The 17,541-nt window shown below is 40.5% G+C and overlaps 2 protein-coding genes across 3 annotated transcripts in view; one reads left to right on the forward strand and one right to left on the reverse strand.

Annotated features, from left to right (window-relative positions):
- LUZP1 (leucine zipper protein 1) overlaps nucleotides 1-17,541 on the reverse strand; it is an 82,336-nt gene that overhangs the window by 14,046 nt on the left and 50,749 nt on the right. Inside the window, exons 2-3 of one of the 2 annotated variants that reach the window (XM_036872574.1) lie at nucleotides 15,513-15,577; nucleotides 14,554-14,659 (exon numbers count right to left, since the gene is read on the reverse strand). The gene's annotated coding sequence lies outside the window, so the exon portion shown is untranslated. The remainder of the gene's footprint in view (nucleotides 1-14,553; nucleotides 14,660-15,512; nucleotides 15,578-17,541) is intronic. The other variant, XM_036872582.1, reaches the window with a different exon arrangement.
- On the forward strand, nucleotides 16,897-17,467 carry LOC118905790 (60S ribosomal protein L37a-like). Its single transcript, XM_036872589.1, has one exon. It carries the CDS (start codon nucleotides 16,922-16,924, stop codon nucleotides 17,225-17,227), a length of 306 nt encoding a protein of 101 aa, XP_036728484.1. The 5' UTR covers nucleotides 16,897-16,921; the 3' UTR covers nucleotides 17,228-17,467.

Below are 17,541 nucleotides of genomic sequence, written 5' to 3' on the forward strand. Positions count from 1 at the left end.
TTCACACTACAGAAAATCAAAGATAAAGGAAAAATCCTGAAAGAACCCAGAGGAAAAAACACCTTACCTACAGAGGAACAAAGATAAGAATTAACATCGGACTTCTCAGAAATCATGCAAGTGACAAGACAGTAGAGTGAAATATTTTAAATGTTGAGAGAAAAACACCACCAATCTAGACTGCTATACCCTACAAAATTATCCTTCAAAAGTAAAGGAGAGGGACTTCCCTGGTGGTCCAGTGGTAAAGAATCCACCTTCCAGCGCAGGACAACAACAACAACAAAATAAACACTCTTCTCAAGTTCACATGGAACATTCACCAAGACAGACTACATTCTGGGTCATAAAACACACCCAAACAAATTTAAAAGAAACTATACAGTGTCTACTCCCAGACCACAATGGAATGGAACTAGAAATCAGGACCAGAAAGATAGCTGGAATGCCAAAATATGTGGAGATTAAACAACACACTTCTAAATAACACATGGGTCAAAGACGAAATCTCAAGAGAAATGTTTTAAGTATTTTGAAACAAATGAAAACGAAATACAACTTTATCAAAAGTTGTGGGGTGTAGCAAACGCAATGCTTAGAGGCAAATTTATAGCACTGAATGAATATATTAGTAAAGAATGAAGATCTACAATCAATAAACTCCTATTTTAGGGAACTAGAAAAAAGAAGAACAAATTAAAACCAAAGTAAGCTGAAGAAAAGAAATAATAAAAATTAGAGTAGAAATCAATAAAACCGAAAAAGAAAATCATAGAGAAAAAAAATCAATGAAACCAAAAGCTGGTCTTTGAAAATATCAATAAATCAATCAGCCTCTTGCCAGGCTAACTAAGAAAAAAAAGAGAGAAAACACAAATTACTAATAACCCAATGCAGGGGGCCCAGGTTTGATCCCTGGTCAGGGAACTACATCCCACATGCATGCCGCAACTAAGGAGCCCACCTGCCACAACTAAGGAGCCCACCTGCCGCAACTAAGACCTGGCACAACCAAATAAAGAAATAAATATTTTTTTTAAAAAAAGAAATGAAATAGGGACATCACTACAGATCCCATGGAACCTAAAAGGACAATAAAGGAATATTATGAATAACTCCATGCACACAAACTTGATAGCTTAGATGAAATCAATTTCTTGAAAGACACAATCTACCAAAACTCACACAAGAAGAAAAAGACAATCTTAACAGACCTGTATCTATTAAATAAATTGAATCAATATTTAATAACCTTGCAAAACAGAAAGCACCAGGCCCATCATTTCACTGATGAAATTATACCAATAAATTATACCAAGTATCTACAACCTCTTCCAAAACTAGAAGCAAAGGGAATACTTCCTAACTTGTCCTTTGATGCCAGCATTACATTAACAACAAAAGCAAAAACATTACAAGAAAAGAAAACTACAGCCCAATATCTCTCATGAACACAGATGCAAAAATCCTTAATGAAATATTAGTAAATGAAATCCAACACTGTATAAAAATAATTATACACCACAACTAAGCGTGATTTGTCCCAGGTATGCAGGGCTGGTTCAGTATTCAAAAATCAATAAATGAAATCCACCACACTGACAGGTTAAAGAAGAAAAATCACATGATCATATTAATAGACGCAAAAAAGCACTTGACAAAATTCAATACCCATTCATAATAAAAACTCTCAGCAAGCTAGGAACAGAGGGGAACTTCCTCAACTTGATAAAGAACATCTACAAAAAACCCTACAGATAACATCATACCTAATTGTGGGAAGTCCAAAGCTTTCTCGCTAAGATCAAGAACAAGGCAAGCATGTCCCCTCCTATCAGAGCTTCTCAAAATTTACTTAAGTCCTAGCTAACACAGTAAGACAAGAAAAGAGAAGAAAAGGTATACTGATTGGGAAAGAAGAAATAAAACTGTCTTTGTTCACAGATGACATGACTGTCTTATGTAGAAAATCTAAATGAATCAAAAAAAAAACTCCTGGAACTAATAAGCAATTATAACTATAGCAAGGTTGCAGGATATAAGGTTAACATACAAAAGTCAATCAATTTCCTGTATATACCAGCAATGAACACGTGGAATTCAAAATTAAAAACACAATACCCTTTGTATTAGCAGCTCCTAAAATGAAATACACAGGTATAAATCTCACAAAATATGTACAAGATCTATATGAAGAAAACCACAAAACTCTGATGAAGAGTTTCATGAAATTCATGAAATCCATGTTCGTGGATTCTAACACTCAATATTATCCAAATTCAGTTCTTCCCAATTTGACCTCTAGATTCAATGCAATCTCAATCAAAATCCCAGCAAGTTATTTTGTGGATATAGACAAATGGATTCTAAAATTTACATGGAGAGGCAAAAGACCCAGTACAGCCAATGCTATATTGAAGGAGAACAACAGAGTTGGAGAACTGATGCTACCCAACTTCAAGACTCACTATAAAAGCTACAATATTCAAGACTGTGTGATACTGGTGAGAGAAAAGACAAATAGATTAATGGAACAGAACAGAGAGCCCAGAAATAGACCCACAGAAATATGGTCACCTGATCTTGACAAGAAGCAAGGGCAATACAACAGAAAGACAGTCTTTTCAACAAATGGTGCTAGAACAAATTAGACATTCACGTGCAAAACTATCAATACAGACACAGACCTTACACCCTTCACAAACACTAACTTGAAATGGGTCACAGCCCTAAATGTAATACATAAAACTATAAAACACCTGGAAGGTATCATAAGGAGAATACCTAGTGACCCTGGGTTTGGCTATGACTTCTTAGATACAACACCAAAGGTACAATTCATGAAAGGAGTAATTGATAAAATGAACTTCATTAAAATTAAAAACTGCTCTGTAAGACAATGTCAAGAGAATGAGAAGACAAGCCACAGACTGAAGGAAAAAAAACTTGCAAAGGACACATCTGATAACAATAAGAAAATCTGATTTTAAAATGGGCCAAAGACCTTAACAGACACTTCACTAAAGAAGATCTACAGGTGGCAAATAAGCATATGAAAAGATGCTCCAACATCACCTGTCATCAGGGAAATGCAAATTTAAAGTTACCACTACACCAAATGCTAGTAAGGATGTGAACAACAGGAACTCTCCTTGCTAGTGAAGATGCAAAATGGTACAGCCACTTTTAGAAGACAGTTTGGTGGTTTCTTACAAAACTAAACATACTCAGCCATATGATGCAGCAATAGCAGCACAGATAAGATGCAGAATATTATATACAGAATGGATAAACAACAAGGTCCGACTGTATAGCACAGGGAACTATATTCAATATCCTGTAGTAAACCATATATATATGTAACTGAATCACTTTGCTGTACATCAGAAACTAACACAACATTGTAAATCAACTATACTTTAATAAGACAAATTTTTAAAAATAATATTACAAAAACAACAAAAAAAGCACAGATAGTTCATCTATGGTAAGAGGCAGGAAGGCAGAGTATATGGGTACAAGTGTTAGTGGGTAGGTAGGAATTCCGGAAGGTGTGGTGGTAGTAGTCTAATAAAGTTCTCTTCTGACTGTTTTTGCTTTTTCACTGAAGTAGAAAGCAAGATCATCATCTTAAAATGATGACAAGGGCAGGGGGTAGAGTAGTACAGGTTTCAGAAATGGTCATCTAGGTGAATGGAAAACAGAATGATTGCCAGGCAACATTAAGGGCCCACTTGAAATTCATGGTTATGATTTAAAGTGAAACCAATCAGCAAGGTTGTATTTTTATATTCAGTCTTGTTCTGCTGACCACATGAAGGCACAGAGGAGAGAGAGAATTGGACTGAAAATAGGGTTGGAAATTTGCAAATGTAACAAAGCAAGAAAAGAGTGAGGAAATTATAGGTGTGCACAAGGGAGCTTCAGTAAAGAGAAACACGAACATCAAGAACATGTGAAGAACAGTGAAAATGTAATAGGACCAATGAATTGAAGGTACCAATGAGGATTGAAGGATTGTTGGAGTCAGGGTACTAGGAGGAATGAGCTTGAAAGACAGGAGACGGTAATCAGAGAGGGATCTCAGGGAATTGAAATTATCAAGGAGTTGCAGTAATTGATAATGTCAAGAACTAAGGTATGAATAGGCAGAGCACAGAGGATTTTCAGGGCAGTAAAGCTACTCTGTATGATAGTATAATGGTGGATACATGTCATTATACATTTGTCCAAACTCACAGGATGTACAACACCAAGAGTGAACCCGAATGCAAACTATGGACTTTGGGTGAACATGATGTGTGTGGAGGTTCATCAACTGTAACAAATGTACGTACATGGGAGATGTTGATAATGGGGGGGAACCTGAGGAGGGAAGTGGACAGAGGGTATATGGGAGATTGCTGTACCTTCCCCTCAATTTTGCTGTGAATCGAAAACTGCTCCAAAAAAGTAGTCTTAACTTTTTGAAAGTTAAAAAACTAAAGCATGATTCTGGGAATGCCAGGTACAGAGAGGGGTGAGATCACTGGAAGAGAGAAATACTGAGAGGCAAAGGTGTTGCAAGGATTCCTGAATTGTACATTGAAAGCCCACAAATTGACAGGACTAGTGCTGCAAATAGTGACATTAAACAAGAAACTACATTCATCGAGAAATGAGAGGCGGTGACCCTGGGGTTCAATATGACAGCAACAATAAGGGCACTGGGTGATGTAGTCTGATATTAGATTTAAACCTAGGAGAAAGGATGGAGGGAACAAGGTCTGAGCCATAAGAGAAAAACAGCCTCCATTTGAGAGAAAAATGGACTCAACAATGATCCCATGAGAAAGCCCAGGGCAAAAGAGAAACAACCTTAAGCAGGATTTGAGGAGATGCTAAATGCCACTTCTCTCCAACCCCAAGATCTCCTCCATCAATTGCACTTAAAGCCTAGAGCCACCAGGTGGAGCCCATGCTCAGCTTTTAAAAAACACCAAGGCCGAGCTTCCCTGGTGGCGCAGTGGTTGAGAATCTGCCTGCCAATGCAGGGGACACGGGTTCGAGCCCTGGTCTGGGACGATCCCACACGCCACGGAGCAACTAAGCCCGTGCGCCACAACTACTGAGCCTGTGCTCCGCAGCAAGAGAGGCCGCGATAGTGAGAGGCCCGCACACCGCGATGAAGAGTGGCCCCTGCTTGCCGCAACTAGAGAAAGCCCTCGCACAGAAACGAAGACCCAACACAGCCAAAAATAAATAAATAAATAAATAAATTTATTTTTAAAAAAAAACAAAAAACACCAAGGCCTCCGCGGTGTTGGAAATAACAGGGCCTGCCTCCCTCCTTCAGCCTCTCCATCGCCCAGCTCCCTGACTATTCTTCCCTCTCCACCACTCGGCTTCCCTGGGTATTGTCTTTCTCTGTCTTCTCACCTGTGCTTCCTTTGGTCTCCCCTTCTCCTCCTTTTTCCAGCTTACAGGCTTCCTCATTCCCAAAAATGGAGAAGAAAAAAAACACCTACATTTATATATTTTTTATGAGAAAGAAACCTTTTCCCTTATTCCCATCTACTTTTCCTACATACAAAAAAAAACTTGTTTTTGGCCTTTTGCCTAGTGGTACAGTAAAACAAAATAAAATTCTTAACTACCAATTTTATACACAGGGTGGAGGGGATGGGGGATTGAACTAAGCAGGAGCCATAAACCACTTTTAAATGAGTAGATAACAAAAGATCTGTACTGGCATAGCAGTTACTGGAGGACAAATGATATATGATGCTTCTATAATACAAAGAGCTTTAAAACAGCTTATCCTCATAAGTATGCTAGACAGTCATTAAATTGTATACTTTAAAGAGAGGAACTTTATGATACATAAATTATATCTTAAGCTGTTTAAAAAAAACCCAAAAAAACAGCTTACCCCAAACTGAAACATTCTCCTCAGCAAGTCTATTTATACTACGTAAACAAATCTCTTTTTTAGAGAGGAAAATGTTAAACTTAAGTACAGCCCCATCTATAAATTATATTTCTGAATTAGTAGAGTCCAGGAATTACACTGCTTTTTTATTCATTTGGCTTTTAGTGCCAATTTTATATGTTCTGTTCAAGACTCTGATATGAATCAACCAGGGTAGCACAAGGAATGAAAAAGCAAAACTCACTGAATATACAGCAAATACTTACTGAAACATATAGAGAAGAGAGTTATCACACGCCACTACTCAAAATCATTTAAAGGGCCTTATTGCTCAGGACAAAGCCCGCACTCCCCACACGGCACGTGAAGTCCTCACGATCCGCCCTGGCTACCTCTTCAGCCTCGTCTTCAAACTCCGCGTAGCTCTTCACTCTCAACATTCCACAAACCTTGCACTCTCTCTCACCTCCAGGCCTTCACTAGCTTGATAATACTTCCTTCTCATTTTTTCAAATCCCACCTTAGGCAATACCTCCTCCTGGAAGCTCCTGGAGCACCTCCTTCCTGAAACCCTAGGCTAGATCAGGGAGCCTCTCTCTTGCGCTTTAGTCTGCTGTATCGATCCCATCACAGCACTTATCACAATGTATTCAAGTTTTATTTATTCATTTTATCTCTCCAACTTGTTTTTTTTTCACCACTGTATTCTCAGCACCCAGCAGGAAGCCTAGCACATAAACTAATGCTTAAAATTTGATGAATGAATAGGGCTGAATGAGCCCCCTAATTATTAAATGGCTGGTCAGCCCTTTGGCACTAACCATGAACAGAAAATAATAAAAATGATGTCAAGGAGCTACTTACTCATGGATTACAATGGAGAAAACAACTGACCATAACAGATACAGCCAGCACAGCCATCAGGTCCCGTGGTAATGCTCTGAAAGGTCTCGTCCCAAGCCCCAAGCCACTTGCACAGTGCTTCTCCCAGTTGGACAATGACCCATCTGGCTTTCAGGTCTATGCCATGGAAATATGACATAAATACCAGAAAACCACACCACTCATAGAGGTTCTAATTATTGGAGCAAGTAAGTGTTGAAGCAGAAAATATTTCTGGATCTTCTTCCACTCCTTAGAATGGGATTTCAGAGCCAAAACACAGCTAAAAGATCATTTAGTCCACTGACTTTCAAACCAGACTGAGCAAACCCCTTCCAGAGTCACCTGGGAAAAGAGAGCAGGGGCGAAGGTCTGAGCAGGCTGAGTCAGGCTCCCTCTCTCACTCAGTCAACCAAAGCAACTGATTTTAGCTTCTTAACATATTGGTCTTGCCCCAAATGACTGTCACGAAAGAGTTCTACCACTTTTATTTAAAATAAAACTGCCTGTTTGGCCCAATCCCCTTATTTTAAAAATGAAGGAACTGAGACTCAAGATTTCTCCAGCAACTTAGCAAAGCCAAGGACTTTAGTCTCCTGACTACCCAGGACTCTTCCCATTGTGTAAAAGCACTTCCCTGCAAATTCTTGAGCATTTTTACGAAGTGAGTCATTCTGATTATACATAGACCAATAAAAACAGAAAGGTATAAAGGGAACAAATAAAGGACAACCCCAAATTGAGCATGACTATACTACAGACAATATCGTAAGGGCTTCCTATACATGCTTTCTCTAGGAATCCCAGATCTATCTACTTGAACAAATTACTTCTCTGAGGTTTTCTCATCCATACAAAGACAATATGTAATCCCCCGGCACGTAAAGCACTTAGCAGAATGCCTTGCACATAAGTCACAACAAACAGTCGCTATTACTATTATTCTACTCAGCCTTCACAATAACCTTATGGGATCGGTACCCTCAAACTTGCCCAAGGTCACACAGCTAGTAAGGACAGCCAGATGGTGAACCCAAGTCTAGTTCCAAAGACCATATTCCTTTAAGAATGCTACCTGTTTGGCCAAGTCATTGATCTTCTCCATGTCTCAGACCCTTCCTCTGAAAAAATAAAAGAATATCAGCCCCACCTACCTCACAGCAGAAGTTAAAGTCAGCAAAAGCTCTTTGAAAAGTCCTATGCATACCTAAGGTAAGTTTCACTAGGCAGAATCCTCCTAAAAAGAGAGACTCACTAAAATCAGCCCTTCTACCCAGGGTAAATAAGGAAATGGATCGAAAATGAAGTTGGAGTTTCACTTATCTCTGACCTTTTGGCCCTAAGCACAGCCAGAGAAAGAAATGCTTTGCTACCTCCAGGACCATCCACAAAGGGAAGAGACAGATGCCTCTCTTTCCAGTCTTCCTGCATTCCCCATCAAGTATGTTTATCCAGGTAAAATGCATTTATTTAGTAGACATCTATGGAACATCTATAATGCACCCAGCATTTTGCCAAGTGCTAGAGAGAGATCATTAAGACCCAACCCTTGCCTTCAAGGAAACAGAAAGCTAGAACCAATTATAAAATAAGAATAAAGAGGCCTCCCTGACTTCCCTGGTGGCGCAGTGGTTACGAATCCGCCTGCCAATGCAGGGGACATGAGTTCGAGCCCTGGTCCGGGAGGATCCCACATGCCACGGAGGAAATAGGCCCGTGCGCCACAACTACTGAGCCTGCGCTCTAGAGCCCGCAAGCCACAACTACTGAAGGCCGTGCACCTAGAGCCCGTGCTCCACAACAAGAGAAGCCACCACAATGAGAAGCCCGTGCACCGCAACGAAGAGCAGCCCCTGCTCACCGCAACTAGAGAAAGCCCACGCGCAGCAACGAAGACCCAATGCAGCCAAAAATAAATAAATAAAAACAAATAAATAAATACATTTATTTTAAAAATAAATAAGTGCACCTGAAAAAAAAAAACATTAACTATATTAGATGACATTGCTAAAATCACTTACCATTTCTAGTAACTGTTGCAGATTCCTTTCGATTTTCTACATATATGGTATGTCTTCTGCAAATAATGACTATTTAGCCTTTTCCTTTCCAAATTGTGAGACATTTATTTTCCCCAAATACAATGTTGAAGTAAAATGATGAGAGTGGACATACTGCTTTGCTATTGACCTTGGGTGGGGGAAGGATTCAGTATTTCAATGTTACTTATAATGTTTACTAGAGGTTTTCTGGTAAATGTCATTCATCAGATTGAGGACATACCTTTCCATTTCTAATTAGCTGATTTTTTTTTCTTTTTAATCATGTAGGGTGTGGAATTTTATCCAATGGTTTTCTTTTGCATCAACTTAAATGATCATGTTGATTTTCTCCTTTATTCAATTAATATTGTGAATTAAGGTGATTTTTTGAAATGTTAAACCAACCTTGCATTCACAGGATAAACCAAACTTGATTATGTGTTATTTTGTTTTTATATGTCGCTGGATTTATTTCCTAATATTTTTATTATATATGTTTTGTAACAGCTTTATTGAGGTATAAGTGAGAAATAAAAATTATATATATATATTAAAAAAAAAGAGGCCTCCCTGACCATGTCACAAAACAGCACCCACTCTTCTGCTCCCTGCCCTCTTACCCTGCTTCTTTTCACTTAGTACATTTCACCACCTGATGTATATGCACTAGAAGCTCAGAAGAAGTGATTAATTGTGCCCAAGAGTGGGGTCTGGGAAGGAAATTGTTTATATTAAGCCTCAGAAATCATGGGAAAGTGAAGAAAGGGACGAGTAGTCCATTCTTTAATGCCAACTTCCTCCCCCCGCCCAACACACACACCAGTGTCTAACTCAGTTCCAACTCACACTAGAAAGATACATCACTGACTGTCTCTCATTCAGACCTCCTTTCTGCCAAAGGTCTTGAACCCAGTTCCAAGTGGCCCTATCCAGCATTTTGGAGGCTGGCTCTTTTTCCTGTCCTAGTGGGCCAGGAAGGTCTGAAATAGTACAGAATCAAACTTGCCCTGCCCTTTCCCCCAACACAGCTGCCATGATTCACCTTCCTGCTCCCAACAGTCATTTAAAGTAGGGGATTAGCAAACTTTTTCTGTAAAGTTTGATAGTATCCATATAAGTATACAACTTAGTTTGATAGCAAATATTTTAGGCTTTGTAAGGCCTAAGGTCTCTGTCCCAACCACTCAACGCTGCCATTGTAATGTGAAGCAACCATACACAATACATAGCAAATGACATGGCTGTGTTTCAACTAAATTTTATTTACAAAAATAGGCAATGGGCCTGTGGACCACAGTTTGCCAGTCCTGACCTAAAGGAAAATGGGAAAACTATTTTTTAAAGCAGCTTCCTCCTGACAATTTCTAGTTACCTGTCTTCAAACCTTCAGCTGTCCACATCTCACCAGCACTTCTTGAGTGTTTCTATTTAATTTCTGGACTTAAATGATTTTTCCCAGAATCACAAATTCATGTATTTTAGATATGCAAACCTCAGGGTTGGGAGCCCAACTAGTATGTAGAGATTCTCCAGGTTGGAAAGGATTTAGAGATCATCTGATCCAACCTCCCACTCAATGAAGAAATTATCTAGCAAGTAGTCATTCAGCTCCTATTCAATGACAGGAAGGGTACTCATTTCCTCCCAAGGCAGCTCATTTCATCTTCGGACAGCTCTAAGGTAAGATATTCTACTTGTTTCTTCTTAGCACATTTTACCACTTAATTGCTTGAGAATTTATTTACCGTGTGACTCTTTTTACTAGATTGTAAGATCTATGAGATCAGAAACATGTTTTTTTGTATTTGCAGTTGTTTTTTGCTGCTGTCTCTCCAGCACTTTGAACAGTGATACATAAAGGGTATAAAGTAATTGTTTACAGGGAGGAAGGAAGGGAGGGCAGGCAAACAAAACAATGCTGCATTTGGGGAACTTTAAGTAACTCAGCAGTACTGACATGACAGGCACAAGGGGAGGAGCAGAGCAGGTAACTGATATGGTTGAGTGCAACATAGAAGCCCTTGAAATCTCACAGCAAGTGCAGAGGCTGAGGTGGTAATGTTTGAGGACCAAGTTTAGAATTCCCCTTTTCTCCCTTTTCCTCTTCCTTCCAAGCCTCCCCTGCACCATTCTGATGGTGATCATCTGTCACTGCAATTTTCTGAAGCCTTTTCAAACAGGCCCTCCCCCAACAAAAAGTGCACAGCCCTAAGACCTCTAGATAGAGTATCCCCCCTTACCCACGGGGGATATGTTTCAAGACCCCTGGTAGATGCCTGAAAACACACACAGTACAGAACCCTATATGTATTATGTTTTTTCCTATACAGTTAACCCTTGAACAATGTGAGGGTTAGGGGCAACGACCTTCCGAGCACTCAAAATCCATGTATAACTTACACTTGGCCCTTCATATAGGCAGTTCCTCCATACATGCAGTTCCTCTGTATCCTGAGTTCTGCATCCGTAGATTCAACCAACTGCAGATCATGTTGTACTGTAGTACTTACTATTGAAAAACATCCGCATATAAATGGACCCGCACAGTTCAAACCCGCGTTGTTCAAGGGTCAACTGGACAAAAGGACGGAGCAAGATTTCATCATGCTACTCAGAATAGCATGCAATTCAAAACTTATAAATTGTTTATTTCTGAAATTTTTTGTTTAATATTTTTGGTTGATTGGTCCATCTTAAGCTTACATTTTTTACCTTTTTTTTTTTTCATTTCAACTTGAAAGTTAGTTTCAATCAATAGTTTCAATTGTCTAAATATTTTCTACAACTTCCAGTTTATAAGCATTCACTCACTATTTATTAATCTAACAGGCATGTCTCTTCTGTATCTTCATCCAAATTGATTTTCAAATTGTTAAACAAAATATAACCAAGAACAGCCCTCCAGATGCTACTAAAAACAACCCTTCTAGATAAACATCAATCCATTAATCAGTACTTGTATATCACTTGCATGCAAGCCAGCCCCAAATTTTCTTTGTCTTGGGATCACATGAGAAAATGTTAAATACCTAATTTTAACACTTAAGACATATTACCTTTGTAGCATATTCCTGATCCCCAAGCCTAGGAACCTTTTCAAAAATGAATTGCCCTAATATACACCAAAGTGCTATATATATAGTAATTACCCCTGGATGGTATGATTTTTTTCCTTTATTTTCTAATATTTCAAAAACAAACTTGTACTGATTTTACAGTTTAAGTAAAATCACGGCAAAACGTAAAGAAAAAAAAATTATCAGTTAGCTTGAGTTACTCTTAGTGACTTCTACGGTCATCCCTGTGTTCTTATCCTTTGCTCAATCAGGTTTAGAATTTTACCAGAGATCACTGTCAAGTTTCCAATGATACCCTCAGGCCTATGTGACCTAGAGGTTAACTCCAGATAAATCAAACATCTCTACAGAGAGAATTAGAATTTGACTCTGCCTTCAAAAAAAATATGTCCAGAAACCATTCCTTTCTGGCTACACAGCACTGCCACCCTAGTCTGAGCCACCATCATCCCTGCCCTAACTACTGACAGAAGGCAAAAGCTTCCTACCTGGTCTCCCTGCTTCCACCAATGCCCACTTTTCCCCACCTTCCACAGTCTATTCCCCAAGAGCAAACAGAGTAAGCCTTTTAAAACATAAGTCAAATCATGTCTCTCCTCTGCTGTCCCCTCCCCAGTGGCTCCCATCTCGCTCAGAATAAAATGCACTCCAGGGACTTCCCTGGTGGTCCAGTGGTTAAGAATCCGTCTTGCAATGCAGGGGATGCTGGTTCGATCCCTGGTCAGGGAATTAAGATCCCACATGTCGCGGGGCAACTAAGTCCACACACCACAACTACAGAGCCCATGAGCTCTGGAGCCAGCGTGTCACAACTAGAGAGAAGCCCATGCGCCACAACTGGAGAGAAGCCCGCGCACTGCAACAAAAGATCCTGTGTGCTGGAACTGAGACCCAGGGAAGGAAGGGAAAGAGGGGAAGGAAGGGAGGAAGGGAGGAAGGAAATAAATAAATAAATAAATATTTTTTTAAATAAATAAAATCCACTCCAAAGGTCTTACCCCGGCTCTCAGGCCCTAGGTGATCTGAGTCCCATTACTTCTCCGCTCTCATCCCCTACTGCTCTTTCCCGACTACTCCACTCCAGCACACTGGCGGCCCTGTCGGTCCTTGGACAGAACAAGTCACACTCATACCTCAGGGCTTTTACATTTGCTGTTCCCTCTGCCTGGGATGCTTTTCTCCCAGGTATCTCCCTGGGTGTGTTCCTCACTTCTTTCAGATCTTGGCTTAAAATATCACCTCATCAGAGGCCTTCCCTGATGACCTTACATAAAGTAACAATCTCTCAGCTCCCCATCACTCCCTATTTACCACCTTACCTTGCTTTTGTTCTTCTGAGCAACTATCACCTATGGGTGCTGTTTATTTATCTACTTATTTATTTATATTTAGCTATTCATTTTTTAAAATATTTCTACCCATTAGAATATAATCCTTGAGAACAAGGATTTTTTTCCTGTTTTGTTTAAGGCTGGACACTTAGCTCCAAGAACCGTGCTAGACACGTGGTAAATGGTACCATCAGAACATAAGTCCCAGTATATAGCAAAACACTCTATGTATAAGATGTATGTGTAATAAATTTTGTTGATGAAAATGATTACTGCCCCCTCCCAAATTCACCAAGTATATTGAAAAAACATTGGTGCTCCAATAAAGAGAGACTAAAGTACCCTCAGAAAGATCAATGAACAAATGAATACAGGCTGCCACTCCACCCAACCAAAAATGAATTTCATTACTTACCCAGTTCCCTGGGGTAGGAAAAATGCTCCAGGGAAAGGAACAGAACCAGAATCCTGAACCAATTAACAGGGCAAGAATTTGCCTCGAAGTTTCCCACTCCCTCAAGAAGAGTCTGTCCCAAACTATGCCTGTTTCCAGGAGGGGTTCCCATGAGAGTGAGAGGTCTTGCTAAGATTCCTTTCCTATGTCCAATCACTCCTACGCCTAGAACCCATTTCCCAGACTCATTCTCTGGTTGCCCCATTGCTCTTCCTTCCCAGAGAACCTTGTTCTAATTATTATACAGCTACCGCTGATGACCAAGACCACTAGGTCCTCTGGCCACTCACTGCTCCAGTTTCTTCTATTTCATTAGTACTCTCCACTGCCTCAGTCAACAACACCTATAAGATACTGGCATACACAATCCGGAAAGGGCTAGGAAAAGGAACTAGTTGTCAGTCACTGCCTCAACCAAAAAGTAACTTTCACAAAAGAGAAACATTATAGTGCAATGAAAATAACCCAGGTTTAAAATCTAGTCCTACCATCTACTACTTGTATGAACTTGGAGAAGTCATTTAACCTCTCTAAGCTCAATTCCTTGTGGTGAAAATAACAGCACTTACCTCATAGGGCTGGTGTAAATACTAAGGGAGATAATGTCTGTCAAACAGGACTATGCCTAGCATATAGTAAGTATTCAGTAAATGGTAGCTAGGCCTATTTCTGAAGGTTGGCTGGGCGGATTGAATGAGAAAACATGTGAGGTACTTAGCACAGTATTTGGTTCAGAATAGGTCATCAACAAATACTGACTTTCCTCCCTCTCTTGTAATGGTGGTAAAATTGTAGAGACTTCAGAAACCACCCAATCCTGTCAGTGTGGCTCTACAACACTGTACAACATACTTACCATTTAGGTAATTTAAGCTTTCTGTCAATGCTTCTGGCTGCTCCCCTGATGCTTGTTGTCTTGGCAACAGTCACTCACTATCTTTTAAAGGCAGTTGCCTCTTGACCTGGAGAGAATATAAACAGAAGGGAAAAGATAGGTAAAACATGAATTGCACCAAGACTGGGCTGACCCAAAGGCCTATCCCAAAGAACCTTCACATACACTGCAGTGTCAGAAAGAGATTAAGGGAGAATCTGGGTGCAGATCCTGAGTCTGAAGGAAGCTGGCTAACTCTCTCCTCAGGGGAGAGAGGGAGTTTGGCTCTAGGACACTTCCCCTTTCCTACTGGATGATATGGTCCCAGGACAGACTACATTGTCGTTCCTGAAATCAACAGACCTATACATTCCCCAACAGTCTAAAAATTCATATGACAGCTTACATTCAGGAAGGATCTCAGAAATCAACTAGTTAAATGCCCTCATTTTAAGGAAGGAAACTAAAGCTTGGAAAGGGTGAGTCACACAATTGCTTAGGGCTAAAGCTGGGGTTCTACTAAAAATAAGATGTTCTGGAATATGCGTAAGGAAAAATAATAATAAAACCAAACATCTGTGAAGTATCCACCACACCCTGGGCAATATGTTTTATGTTTTACACCAGACAATAACACAATAATGTTACCCCCTTATAGATGAAGAATCTAAATTTTAACAAGTCAAGTGACTTGTCCAAGGTCTCACAGCTTGTGAGTAAGTGACAGTCCGGGTTTAAACCCAAGTCTGTCCAACTACAAAAAGCCAAGTCATCATGCTAACTCTCACTTGGGTGCCTTCTAGACTTGGTCCTCAAAACAGCCCTGAACCACTCAATATCAATTAGAACAAAAACAGAGCCTGTCTGCAAACTTTACCCCTGGTTTTGTAATAAGCCTTCTCCAGGAGGGCTGAAAAGCCTCCTAACCCACTGAATCTTACCCCTAATATTGGAGAAGAGTAAATGAAGGTGGAAGATCTGGGTCAAACTTCTGTCCATCCCAGTCCTGAGGAAGAACAGAAAAATGGCTTCTAAGCTAGTGGCAAAATTAAAGCTTTTGTACATCAGCTTACACTCACACTATCCCCCTCCTTTCATCACAACTGCCCATCCCTCCCTTACATATCCCACAGACCACTCTGTGACCTCCTTCCAAGGCTGTTGGTCCCTTTAATCCAATTTCCGCACCAACCCCGTAACATACATACAGATACAGAATCTACCCCTACCTCCATCCTCCTAGGGAGCTAGAAGGCTAGAATTAAGATGAAGTAGTAATAAAATGATAGCTTTTTAAAACTGGCTTTAAAAAAGACAAGGGCTTGAAGTCTCAAGCCAGTTAAGACCTAAGAGAGAAGAATTATTGATAAGCAATGAAAACAGCTAGAAGAGAAGTAGAAAAAAGGATCTGTACCAGGGGCAGCACCAGAGGGATGGCTTGGGTGGGCGTGGCAGAAGCTTTAGCTCTCTCTCCCCCCCACCACACACTTCAGAAAAAGAATCAGTCTAGGCAGATTAAGTGTGGTTGCTATTCAAACAGCATCAGGCCTGGCCCACAGACCTTCTGTCCTGCCCCTCCACCCACCTTACACACACACACACACACACACCCCTTCCTTTGCATAGCCTAGAACCTTTCCTACGTAAAAATTCTAAACTCCTAACAGTGACAGCAGCATCTCTACTGAAAGCTGCTGCCCCATCCACCAACTGCCAAATTTGCTGGCATAGTAATAAAGCCCAGAAGCCTATTCTCTTCAAAACAGGATAGAATACATTGCCAAAAATCAAACAAACAGGAACTCCAGATGATCCTGATTTGTTTTCAACTATCATACAGCCTTTCCTTATTTCTAAGGGCAAATGATTGCTTTCCTTCGCTTCTGAATGTCATTTACTTCTTACATCCTCAGTGTACTGGTCCTCTGTCCCCAGAAACAAAGGATGACTGTAAACATCCTCAAACTCTGTAGTGCTGCCCCTTCAGAGCCTTTCACCCCGGTGGATCCAGCCACATCACTTCCCCAGGCATCTCCTCTGGTGCTTCTGGCTATTACTGTTGGCGGTGATAGTGAGGGTTCTGTGTGCATGTGCTCTCTGTCTAGAAGAAGAGATAACAGGACCCTTACAGATCATGGAAGAGCCCAACCGCCTCATCTTCCAGAGGAGAAAATGAGTCCCAGCAAGGAGAAGAGACTGGTCCAAGGCTGCAAAGCTGGTTGAAGTGAACCCGGTTGAGTCCACCTGAGATAGTTCACAAGCCACATTAAGGAAATGCATCAGTCCATCCTCATTTGATTGAAGATTAAAGCTCTCTTACTCTCTGGGCTCGGACCTAGGTTGCGGCGACATGGCTAAACGCACCAAGAAGGTCAGAATCGTGGGTAAATATGGGACCCATTATGGTGCCTCCCTCAGGAAAATGGTGAAGACAATTGAAATCAGACAGCACGCCAAGTACACTTGCTCCTTCTGCGGCAAAGCCAAGATGAAGAGACGAGCTGTGGGCATTTGGCACTGTGGCTCCTGGATGAAAACAGTAGCTGGTGGTGCCTGGACCTACAACACCATTTCTGCCGCCACAGTAAAGTCTGCCATCAGAAGAGTGAAGGAATTGAAGGACCAGCAGAAGCACCACCATTTGAAACACTGCTAGCCTAAATGGGTTAATTTATGCAACCAGAAAAAAAAAAAAAAAAACTCTCTTAAATGTATGTCACTTTTGTTCCCAAAACACTTTGATAACAGATAAAAATGCTAGTGGGGAGTTCTGCTTCCAGTACACTCCTCCCACAGATAAACAACTAAACACTCTGAATAAAATATAAAAAACAACTATCTGAAGTGAACAATGGCTGGCAGATTTTAGAAAAGTTAAAAACTGGAAGAACGGACTGGCAGGGGAAGAATTCCCTATTTTTGGAGCTTTGACCTGAGGGTTGTCCAGCTGAAGTTCCAATTAAAAATTAA

The sequence above is a fragment of the Balaenoptera musculus genome, chromosome 1, assembly GCF_009873245.2.
Source record: "Balaenoptera musculus isolate JJ_BM4_2016_0621 chromosome 1, mBalMus1.pri.v3, whole genome shotgun sequence".
In the NCBI taxonomy this organism is placed as follows: Eukaryota; Metazoa; Chordata; class Mammalia; order Artiodactyla; family Balaenopteridae; genus Balaenoptera; species Balaenoptera musculus.

Bases quoted from the DNA above. Each gene is read 5' to 3' on its own strand.
- LOC118905790 (XM_036872589.1), top strand. From the start codon at position 16,922: ATGGCTAAACGCACCAAGAAGGTCAGAATCGTGGGTAAATATGGGACC.